The sequence below is a fragment of the Aphelocoma coerulescens genome, chromosome 2 (genome assembly GCF_041296385.1).
Source record: "Aphelocoma coerulescens isolate FSJ_1873_10779 chromosome 2, UR_Acoe_1.0, whole genome shotgun sequence".
NCBI classification, from domain to species: domain Eukaryota; kingdom Metazoa; phylum Chordata; class Aves; order Passeriformes; family Corvidae; genus Aphelocoma; species Aphelocoma coerulescens.
Window position 1 is genome coordinate 29042274 of NC_091015.1, and position 12875 is coordinate 29055148.

Sequence of the window (12875 nt, forward strand, 5' to 3'; positions counted from 1 at the left end):
TAATGAAGCTGGGAGTCCAATCAGAATTGGGTTCCTGCATTGCTGAATGTTACATAAATCAAAATCCCTCCCTTCTAATTTCATCACAAGCAGTTCTTGCAATATCTACTGGTTGTGCAATCAAAAACAAGAGAAAGTTACTAAGAATACAGATCATATAAAACCTGTAATTGCTCTCTTGGATACATTTTCAAAATATTTGCACTTCCCACTCCAGCTACTCCTAAAAGTCCAATAATTTTTACACAAGTGAGGTGTTACATTTTAGAAGTAAACAGGTCAAAATACACCAAACTCATCTGAACAGCCAGTCACGTTATGATCTATGACCCCAGAAAAAAATTTTGATAACAAGATTGGCCCACCTGTTTTTATCTTAATTATATTATTTATGGGCATTAATGTCTCATTAGGCATTGTCCATACCAAGTGAAATTCTGTCTTCAAAAACATATCATAAATTGGAAACAAGGGCCTGTTGCACTGTTATAACTGCTAATTGTTTACTGGACTATGCAGATGGAACTCTGGTTTTGTTTTACTTATCTCTTTAATTGAAATCATCATATCAAATTACAGGCAAACTATTGAAGACAAGGACAAAAAAAGTTATGTATTTAATTCATTCCATATAATTAAATCACTACATGTTACATAAACACTAAAAGCATCCATTCTTTTATGAAACTTAATAGTGACATGCCACTTTTCCTAATATCAAGATGAGAGACAAAAAGGAATTGGTGTCATCAATTAAACGTGACCTTTTATTGAAAGAAGAATTATCAATTATCATACTATTCTGAGACTTGAATGAGATAGTCTAAGCAGTACTTCACTCTTATTTCTCCTTATATTCCTTTATATTAAATTTAAAAATCTTGTTAAAAATAAATACCTTAAAAATCCAATGGTCTGAAACATAATGGCCTTAGAGTGTCAGTTTTAAGGTCCTTTTCTTTCACTGTATTTTATCCTCAGAAAGAAACTCTTAAATATACCAAGCATCCAAGAAACATATTCAGTAGTTTCTTATGTTATCAGGAAAATTAAAGGAAAGAAAGGAAGGACTTGGTTATAAGTTTCAGAGCCTATGTGTTTACAGTGAGGAACAAAGTATGCATCATACAAATGCCTCAGATGGTCATCCAAAAAGCTGTCAGTGGCAAAGAACAGTTTAAAACAATTCTATTATGATATTAGCTAGGAAATAAATATTGGGAAATGATGACTAATGCCCACATAACCAAGTTCCTGTAAGCATAAGGCACTATGAGCTCAAAGGAACTGTCATTAGCTACTGTATTTTTCTGCTAATTGACTGCTGAGCATTGACCAGATTTTGATCTGGGTTTTCTTAGAGGAATAACTGAATAATTCAAAGTAATTTGAATTTGAATCTGGCTCTTCATTCTTTATAAAGAACTAAGTCATAAAGTGACACAAAGTAGTATTTTCTTTTCTAAATAACCACTGTAAAATCCAACCAGTCTGACGGTTTCTTCATTCAATGCTTACAGCTGCACAATAGAAATGTCAGAAAAAGTAGCTTCTTTACCTGTGGGCACACCTATAAAATACCTATGCTCAGGTCCATTGAATCTCTTATTTTTTCCCATCATGAAAATACATGAAGACCAGAAGTTACTGAGTTAGCATTTGATTCAAACCATAAATATACAGAAAGAGCCGATTCTGAAGCCAGTCAAAATATTTTAAATAAAAATAATTGCACCAGCCAATCTTCAGTTTTTCCTAAAATTTCTTCTATATATTTCATTAGCTGCTTATTGTAAGATGTTAAAAAGCCACTACCAAAAAATTAAGGAAGGAAATTGAGATATTGATCAGGAAACTATAGAAGAAAATTTAAACTAGATGAATACATTTTATAGGATTTACTTTAAAGTAAAATTCAACAAAGTAAGAGAATAAATATTTCAGAGATAAATAGTTCTAAGTCTTGAGAAAAACAATAAAGTAAATAAAACATAGGATGTTATATTGCTGGTGTATGGTGTCTTCAGTCGGTCTCACTGGCAGAGAATAAACACAGATTAAGGACAGGTATCCTGGAAATGTCCTCTGCTCCCTTTTGGTCAGTATAGTGCTTCAGCTCCAGACAAAGCAGCTAAACTAACCAGTTTGAATGTGTCTGAACGAAACAGACTAGTCTACCTTCTATATCTTTTAATTAATACCAACACCATTGCTTTGCCCCCAGTATTGCAAAACAGGTAAAATCTTCCCATTTATATCAGAAAATACTGATGTCAGCAGTGGTTTGAATTTGCACTTCAGTCTCAGAAAGACCAGACCTGTGTCACCCACCTTCATCCAGGTGCCAGAACAGAACTTGTGGCACTCAGCTACATCAGCAGGCACCTCTGCTCAGACAACTTCAGCAGCAATTTTGCTACTTCAAAGAGTTGTAGGAATTTGCATATACATGAAGAACCTTGCTGTTGCCATGGCTCCCTCTTCCAAGTGACTCAGCTGTGAGGCAGAAGACTGCAACGAGTCCACTCCTGTCTGTCCCCTGTTGAGCTACTGTAACCCAACAATTAGTGAGCTTCAAAAAGATCCAGAAGAAATCTGCACTTCAGCAGTGAGATCTGTTTTATCTGGAGTAACACACGCAGCAGTACAAAGCCCAGTATTTTATAAAGACTGTGAACCAATTTATTATTTACAAATTCTTAGAGAATGAGCAAGTCATTTCAGATGAATATGTGAGAATCAGAAGTACACTACCAACACTTTAGCCAATGCCAGTACCTGAGCTTCAGCCTTCAGCTAAGATAAAATACAAAATGAGTGAATGAGCACTTTGAAGGTATTTTCATCAGTAGTTAATATTGCAGATTTTTATGTCAGAATTTTTTTTCCCTATTAACATAGGAGTAACACTAATATGTCTATTAACAAAGTGGAGAAGAGCCAGCTTTTCCCACTACAGACTTCTTGTTAAATACAGAGATATTTTTGAAACAGTATTCTTCATAGACTGTCATAGCTACAGAGAAATAGTGCAAATTCATCTGTTCTAAAATCACTCTTCTGAGTGTGAACTGTGTTAACACATTTGATGATAGTATTTACACAGGTGTGTATGTGCATGTGTATGTGTATGCCTTGCACATATTACATATATAACAAAAAGATGAATATAAATTTATTTTTAAAAAGTCATTCTATCATTAACAAAAGTTAATCTGTAGAATGAAACACCAGCAAAAGATGTCTAATTATTAAAATTATGTATACAATGAAGGAATTCTGATCACTCTCTGTCCACTCTGGTAGCTTCCACAACCAAAAGGTGTTCTTTTCACCTAAAAAACTCCTTTGTAAAATTTCCTGGAAGATTTACTAAGAATATTTATTCTGAAAAGGTTCTTTTCACAGTAAAAGACTGAATTTCCATTTATATAGTAAAATACATCAAAGTTCATTATAGCCTCTGCAATGGCAACCCAGGGTACTGACTGTCATATTTTTTTCAGCCTAAATGAAAATTCTGATTACTGCCATCCACTGTGGAAAGACAATGACGATCACTGGCCTTCAGCAATGAGGCAGGAGGATAACCTATTGTTTGCTGTTGTCTCAAGGGCTGTAATGACTCTTATCTAAACACCAAAATGAAGAGAGGAGCTAATTCCAATTATACGAAACAACTTCACAAACACTGCTGTTTGATTCTAATTGTGAAGCCAAACACCCAGGTCAAGACATATTATCCCAACTAATCATGCTAAAGATATATAGAACAATGCAACTATGCACAGGAAGAGAATATACTAATCAGTGTTGGGTTTATTTTATGTTAAAGCTACAGAGCTTTATCCATTTAGAGTACAGTGCTTAGTCTGAAATATACACCGCCAGCCTTTTTCATTTTATAAAGCAGAAGCCATGGGCATAATATGCTTTTGTTTTGATACATTTAAGTCCTTTCATTTCAACCTTTCCTATCCAGGCACTTTAAGATTTAAGACTGGCTTAATAAATAATAATAATAATAATAATAATAACAATAACAACAACAACAACAACAACAACTCTTGAAGAGACCGAAAATAATATTGTTAAGCAAAGATTAGTTCAGTTTGAGTAACATAGCAATCTTAATGCTTTCCATATTTTTTCCCTTCAGGGTCATTTTCACCTGTAAAACTGAGTGTAATTCCCTGTGTAATACTAAGATCAAAAATATAGCAACAAATGATTATTATACAAATTATGTATACAGTTAATTGAGGCACAGTCTTTAACTTAGAGCCAATACATTCTTCTCCAAGAAGTGCTCAAAGAACATTGAATACCACAAATTTCTTATGATGAATAATTTAAACCATGATATTTAGACAATGGAAGAGCAGCATTCTCCAAAAATTTTTACTGGAAACTGCCCTGAAGCTGTGGGGCTTGAAGCAAAACTTGCCTGACTGCAAAGTGTTGCTCTCTTGTATTTTGCAGAGCAGAATCTAGATGCCTGCAACAAGTGCTTGGTAGAGGACACCATGGGTATTCTGTTGACTGCCAGGGTAGGAGGCCAAACTACTAAATTGGAACTACCTGGGAAGAGGTGGTGGTGTGTGTTTAGAACATATTTAAGAGTTTTACAGGCTTTCTAGTGGGTTGGTGCTATGGGAGGCAAAGTAATAAGATGCTTGAGCTGAGTCAGCTTGGAGGTGGAGATTGCTGATGCTGGTGGGTCTTCATTTTGTTTGTTTCTACTGCATCACATTAATCCTTCTCAGGAGAGAGCTAAGCAGAAGACACTTGGTATTACTGGTGCAGTGCAAAGATTGTTTACTAAGAGAAGGAATTTTGAAGAGCTGGTGCAATTCGCTACATTACTCACCATTGTTTTTGCACTCTTTTAAATGTTACTGAACACGTATTTTTGTGACTGGATGATTGGGTGATCAGATCTTTGCAAAGCAAGCCATAATTGCCATTTGTTTTCTCCTTTCTTTGAAGCTATGCCCTCAACTCTTTAAAGACTGACAGGTCAAACCCTGACTTCTCACTCTTTCTGAGGCAGATGACTGATACAGGCAATGTACAATGTCATATAATTCAGAAAGACAGAGAGACAAAGAATAATACTGGGAGTAAAAAAGTTAAACACAAGCCTTCAAAGACACATTTTGAAACCAAAGCCCATGAAGTGCCAAGAGCAAATCCTATGAGTTTTCAATAGAAAATATTATATACATAAAAAGCATCTCAAAGTTTACTGGCTCAGTTGCATGCTCCAAATACACAGTAAGTTAGTCAACATAAATTACTATATTACAGTTTAGTAAGAAATTGGGTTAGATGTGTGAGAAAACACAGTTCTTCAAAATAAAGGTAAGACAAACTAACCATAATCTAGTAAAGCAAAAAAAATAGTCTTTTTGCTTTAAAGATTTTTTTTTAAGAGTATTCACAATTATTTAGGAAACACCTTGATTTATGAGGAAAAGGCCAATTTTGATTTGAAAATGTATACGAAAAAACCTGCAAAGAGTTTCAGAGTTGCTGCCAAGAAATTATTACATTGCAAAGGGAATTTTTTTGAGCTAAGGACATAAATATGGTAGATTCAGTATTTTAATTTTAGGCTAATATCTTTCTGAGCTGTAAAAATGATCTCTTAGGTATATGCAGAAAAATAAAGCTTACATTCTAACTCTAAGATAATCAATTTAAGCCCCAAAACTCAATTATGACCGAAATTCTTCAGCATGAAAGCTCAAGATTTAAATATCTCTATAATCAGTTCTTATTACTTCTGACTGATTTAATTTCAAAGTATTTTGTGCAGCTGTTAACACTCATCAGAGGTGTCCTCTTACTTAATCCTCTGTTGGAACTTAGAAGTCTCTTACCATACTACACTGCAGTCAGTACAATTATTTTAATTTATATGCTGCTCTAGACTATAATATTACTAATGAATAAGGACTATTCTCACAACAGTAATTCATGAATCTTCTGTAGATTAAAGTATTCTGTAAGCAGCTTTCAAAATTGGCTTTTATGACTATGTCATGCAAGATCTGTTTTGTCTCACAGAGGATAATTGAATAATAGTGATATTTTTTTTGACCTTTTGAAGAAGCAAGACAGCTTGGACTGTCAACCCAACTCCGTAACACACATCAAACCATCCTTTTTAATAAACACATTATTATTTTTCTTCCAGCTATACTTACTGCAATGCATCTTACTTTGCTCACAATGTATTTGTTTCTGGGCTCAGAGGATCAGCTTTGTTACTGGGATTACATCAGGGAATTCAGTCAAGCCACTGCAGGCATGAATCTGACCTACTGACGAACAATAGCTGTTTTCTATTTAATTTTCTCTCAGTCACTTAGTGAAGCTTTGAAAACCTACCCAGTGTAGGTGAAGGAACTTGGTCCTAGAGCAACTAGAGGTCTTACCCTTCCTAACCAGTACTAAAGGACATTTAAATCTATTCCAGACAGCTCCATTCTAAGGATCAAGAAAGCTGAGAACAAAAACTGATACCCTTTTGGACTGCATTTTAGTATCTTCCCTCTAGCTGGTGTGGACTGTAGGAAAAAGCGCCCATCTTACCATCGCTGTTGACGCAGACGACAACAGGAACCTGTGTACCAGGGCCACATGGCTTTTCATTGTCAGGAATGCATTCCTCCAGCCCCGTGATTCTCCAGTCATAGCAAGAGGGCTCTTCACACGGGATGGCTTCCAACAGGTGAGGGCAGTTTCCTGTTCCTCCTGTAGGCTCATTGGTGATGCGACGTTTCCTTAGTTTAAAGCCTGAAATGTCCATGAAAATAAAAATTCAACTCTAAAATGTGAAGTGAAGCACTTTTTATCTCTCTATACCTGAGTGAACAGTTCTGTTTCTCTTCTCTGTAAAACACACCACAGACACTCAGCAGAACACTGCATTTTAGATAATTGGGTAGAAGAACTCATTGAAGAAGGACTGGAGATCAAATTTTACAAGAGTTCCAATGTTTTGAGCCTCCTCAGGAGGCTTTGCCTTAAACACTTGTTTATAATAGTCATACATACTCCAGGAAGGAGACAGGATAATCTCCTGAGCAACACTCTTGCCATATCCATCTCATTTTATAAATCCTGACTATGTTGCTGAGTTACCATTTCTCAAATATGTTGTTTGTTTTCTTCTCAGGTATTTTCCAACATGGATGGATTATGAAGTGAAATCAGCTTATAAACACTCCCTCCCCCCTCCAATGCTCCAAAATAAAATGGAAGAATAAAAAGATTACCTTGAGAGAAAAAGAAAAGCATGAAAATAAACTCAAGTCCCGTTAATACATTTTCAGTAATAAATATCACAATATTCCCTTGCAAGCTTTTAAAAATTTCCTTAAGACTACGTAAACTCAACTTGGAGTGGAGAAACTCATGGGCCTTATACACTGTCATCTGCCAGGTCAATGTCAGTGACCAAAAGCAACCCCCACTCTCCCTTCCAGATGGCCTATTGAAAAAGCCAGACTAAATACATTCAGAAAAACCAAATCAAAGTGAATGGATTCAAGAAATAGTGTCTTGTGTAATAACTTTCTATATTTTCTGATATATCTGATTGGAATATTTTAACTTTGTCAAGGGTTTGTTTCTTCTCACATCTTTTCACAATCTCTTTTATTTCGGGCAGGTTAGTAATATACAGATATTTTTTATAGAATACTACACATAACTCTCATTTCTACCAGGACACAAACTGAACAGGAGAATTTTCAAACACATCTATGCAGGAACTGATTCCTTGAAGACATGCTCTTAATTTAATTACAATAAGCATTGCTTTAAAAATAAGTTTTCATCTTCAGTTGCTGTTTTCCTTTTTCCTAAATTGAAGAGTTCAGCCAAATTATGTGCAAAAGGTTTAGTAAGCCTGACACAAAAGGCTCATATACTTTCAAAAATAAAGACCTCCAATTTCTACAGCAACAAAGGATGCAAGTGATCTGGAAATATGTAGACAGACATGTTGCTAAAAGTGGGAGTGCCTTTACAATTTTTACATCATTCTCTCAGAAGAACTGTCAATGCAATTATAAAATAAAATGTAAGAATTTCCAGATAAGAGGAAACCTTTGGCAGCTGAGAAAAGATCCCTGCTCATACGTGCAGGAATAAAGGCTTGCATAAAGTATATCCTAATATATTTCTATTAGAAGGATGCCCAAATCAGTCTCACAGAACTAAATTGTACCCCTGAAAACATTGCAAATCTTTCACTGATGGAACAGCAACCAAAATAACAGACTACGTGACAGCTGTACTCAGAGGAGACTTAATCCGATAGATTTGCACACTGAACTACTTTTTCCTTCTTGAATTGATCAAGGTTGAGTCAGAGTTCCACAAAACAGCTTTGTAAAACTTGTATTATTACACTTAGACAGAAGTGTAACTAGCAGTATGCCAGAAAGATCCAGCTAACCAAACATAGTAATCACAGTTGTTCCTCCCAGGGGACATATGCGGCTGCCCTTTCTTACGACTGTTTTTAATCAAGAAACCAAGTCTGTATTCCCAACTTCTATCAGATAATCACTTTGCAGCAATGACTAGGCCAGTTTTTCTCATTTACAGCCAGAAACCCACAGACTTCTAACATGAGGTCCCTGTCACTGTATTCGTGCTTTCCTATTTTGATGTCAGGTTACTACAATCTGTTCTGCATAGCAAGAAGTTTTAAACACGCTGAAATTGAAACCAGCACATATGTCATCAGTAAAACAGCGTCACATACCAACAGTGAATGCTCCCATCTCCTTGCCAGATCATGCTTTATGGTCTAATGGTGAATTCTTAAGATATTAATGAACTGTAAATCTTTGGGTGCCTTGTACACAACACACCTCAAAGGAGGCTTCTGTCCTCCTTTTGAGACAGTGCCAAAATTGTGATTTGAACACACAAACTGTATCCCTTTCAATCTGAGAGGAAGGTTTGAAATAGGAATTGACCTGTAAAAATCCAAAGTGGGTCTATCCTCTATCTAGAGGCTAGAATACAGGCTACATTTTTGCTACCGTTGGTGTAAAAGCAATGTTAAATGTAATCCTAATTCAATGACTTTATTTCGATGCTCAGAGGCACTAGATATACACTTCTTGGTAAAAAATTTAGTGTGCTTGCAAAACCAGAGGTGCCTAGTGAATTAGGAATGGTAAATAATCACCATTAGAAGGCTCTGCTGGATTTTTACATACCCTTCTTGGCCTGAGGGTCATCACAGCTCTCATAGGTGCATGGTCCCCAGGCTGACCATGCTGAGGTCTCACACTCTGTAGGACAGGGAATATGGCACAGCTGGGAGGTGCTGGGAAGAGGTCCTGTACAAAGTTTACGGTCTACTGGCCTTGAAGCTGTCAAAACAAAGTGAAAATATTTCTCATATGTCACTGGTCATGTTCCTCAGCTCTAAGTAGACAGAACTATCCTTCAGTTAGAAAGGCTGTTATCTCATCTTTTTAATCTGATGACGTGATAGAAAAATGCTTGCCTTGAAAAAAATTACACAGAAGTCAGTTTACTCTCTGCATGAACGGACACAAATCCCATTATCTGGAGACAGGAATGCTGTAGATATTGCAGCACGCCCTCGGACTCAGTCCTTTCATTTGAGGGGTAAATTATACTACTAAAACAATTGTTCACTTTTCACTCTGCAGAAACTGATGTCCTGCTATCTCATTACTTCTTCTCTTAACAAACTGAACAAAAAGCTGCATAAATCCCTTTGCACTTGTATATGTAAGCTATATGATACTATAACTTCAAAGACCTGGTTAATTAATATTTAAAAGATTATTTTAAAGCTATAACCTGAAACACAGCTAAAATTATGACAAAAAACCTTTTCCTTTTACTCTAAAGACCATCAACTGCACACTCAGCGGTAAGATTTGTCCAGCAGCAACTTTAGTTCAAAAAGGGTTTGTTTCAGATATATATATGGTTTGCACTTACTATATATATATATATATGTATAAAAATATGATACATAATGTATATATGTAGTTGTAAAAACTGCACAAGACATTTTTTTCTTTAAAGTTTTGTTAATCGATGCAAACACATGTGATTCTTCTGTTCTTTAAGGATCAATAAGCTGGGATAAAATCACCCTTCTCCTTCCATACTTTATTCTTTTGACTTTCCAGGTAATAAAAGTAACAGGGCAATTCTATAAGGTGTCAGAGTAAGGCACAGAACTCTAACTGAAATTGTACCATTTCATTGACAGCAAGATTTTAATTCTCTTTCATAATACAGGACAAAATATTACACTAAGCAGAGAACACCTTCAAGAAGGCAAAGTGAAGTCTGCCAGATTATTTCATTTTGGTTGATTGAGGAAACATGCAATTCCGTAACTTTAAACACTCTCATTCTACTCAGCATTTTTTCCACAGGAAAGTTACCTCATTAATTTTTGCCATGACTTTTGATGGAAAGATTCTTGGATGAAATAAATACAGTATATGACAAAATATCCTTCTGAAAGATGAGATCAATAGCCACTTATAGAATGTGAAAGTAAACACCAGGTTGTTAAAGTATGGTCAAGCTTGTAGACATGTATGTATATCTTTGCATTCAGATTTTCTAAGCAGATGACTTTTACAGCTACAGAAAAAGCTCCAATTCTCACTTTTTAAGGGGAAAATGGAGTGAAAAATCCTCACCCTATTCTGGTTTTCAAGGTGGTCTCCTTTGGCACAGTTTTACACTGTGTTGCTCCATGTAATGAAGGCATGAAGATGGCAAATAGTAATTTAATATTACTGCCTCTAGCTCACCAATCTCTTGAAACAAAATATTACAAAACATAATATTCCAACATTTGCATAATGCTATGACAGAACATCGAATTTTACAATACGTTTGACATGCACACCTAACATGCATGATAATCAACATAATATGCATATTTGGTGTAGAAAATGGATATAAGTAAACATAATTTGCCTGTTGAATTTGCACTGAATAGTTTCTAATAGAAGAAGAAAAACAGTAAGTAATTGCTATCCATACATTTTTAACCTTGATTTAATTGGGGAATTGCCCAAGTCAGACAGCTGAAATTAAGGGTCAATTACACCCCTGAGACACAATCTTGCTTCAGGGAATAGAGAAAGTGTTCTGAGGAACTCCATGCTTCATCTCTAGCCTTCATGATAAAGAACTTAACATCACACTACTTCATGGAATTTTACTCAGAAAAATAACAAAGATCTTTAATCAGGAAGCTTTAAATAGCAGCTTTTCATATCTCAGGTATCAGTAAATTTCTAAATATGTCAAAATGTTTTTGAAATGCTGCTTTTAGACCCTAAGTGATGTATAAATGCTGTCTGTTATATATTGCTTTTACAACAAAAGAATTCAACCGTAGGACAGAAAATTTATATTTCAGGTTATTAAAAATGTTTTCATCACGGAGCACTTAGGATGAATTTCATGCAGGATTACTCAGAATTCTTTCTTTGAGATGACAGTAAAATAAGAAAACAGCCTTCCCTGTGTATCTTATGACCATCTTGTTCCCATGAATTTAAATGAATTTCTTTCAGCATCAAAAATTATAATTGAGCTTAGGTTTTGATGCTTACTGTTTAGCGAAGACACTGAGAGAAGATGATGCTGGATGCAGATATTTACAGTTTAAAACCTTGTTTTATCTCTGTCCTTTCATATTCTCTTGTGTAAGCAATAAAGATAATTCTTTATTCCTTGGATGTGATGTTGAATGTTGATTAGACTGTGTGTAATACTACAAGATAGATGTGAAATTTGACCAAATTTTCGGCCAAATATAGAAAGAAAAGTTAATGCATTTTGATAATCTCTCTTTCTCCTTCAATCTAACTAATAAATTAGATTCAGTTTTCAAGGAATTTCAGGTTTGAGGGTAGTGACCTAAAAACTAAAAATTTAATTATCCATTCCTCAAATCATCTTCTATATTAGAAAATTTTAGCTGAATATATTTTATATCCTTGGAAAACACTCCTCACATTACTGCATTTTAAAAACAACTGAAAAGAAAAATAACAGTTCTGGTTTTATGTAGCATTTGCTGCATTTATCAAGACATCAAACTCTCCATCCTTCTCTAAAAACCCTCAAGAGAGTAGTGCCCAGTAATGAATGACCAGGCTGGCAAAGAGAGTGAATTTGTATGTGGCTGCATCAGTATAAGCAGACACAAATTCATATTTCTCTTTCTGGTCATTTGTCACACTGGTTTCATAGCAAACAACACAAAGAAATTTCTCCAAGTACTCTTACTCAAAAAAAGCAAGAAAAACCCAAGCCCAAAACACATTATGACCAACAATGAAACAACATATGTTCTTCTCATTTTATATAATGCTGAATTCTCCCATCAAAAAACATTAGATAATTCAGAATCTTATGCTCTAAGAAATGGCACAATTCCATGCATGTAAGCAGTTCCCCTGTGTTTAATAGGGCAACAAGTGTGTATTTACAGATGTAGAATAAATTTATGCCCATAAAGGAACTTTTCTCCTATCTTTAGTCTGCATTGAGGGTTTTAAAGGTACTCGGAATAAGATGACACAGTCCACCTCATACACTTACAGTGAGAGAAACTTCATGACTAACCAGCTGAGTACGTGAATACAGAGATGAAACAATTCAAGTCAGCAGCAAGTAAATGGCAGAATGACAGTGGCCTCCAGGAAACTTGATAGCCACTGCTTAACTGCTACAACCAAACCTCTTTCTTCTTCCTACTGATCTGAATGGTGTGAGGGATTCCAGTTCAGCTAAATATTAGAAGTTCAAATTCTTACTGGAGACCTAAT

General features: G+C 35.3%; 1 protein-coding gene across 7 annotated transcripts in view; it reads right to left on the reverse strand.

The window, feature by feature from the left end:
* LOC138106386 (thrombospondin type-1 domain-containing protein 7A-like) overlaps window positions 1-12875 on the reverse strand; it is a 285545-nt gene that overhangs the window by 90927 nt on the left and 181743 nt on the right. For 6 of the 7 annotated variants that reach the window (XM_069006913.1, XM_069006912.1, XM_069006915.1 and 3 more), the window contains 2 exons: window positions 9249-9404; window positions 6601-6804 (listed from right to left, as the gene is read on the reverse strand). In XM_069006913.1, coding sequence (XP_068863014.1) covers window positions 6601-6804; window positions 9249-9404 — 360 coding nt within the window. The remainder of the gene's footprint in view (window positions 1-6600; window positions 6805-9248; window positions 9405-12875) is intronic. The other variant, XM_069006916.1, reaches the window with a different exon arrangement.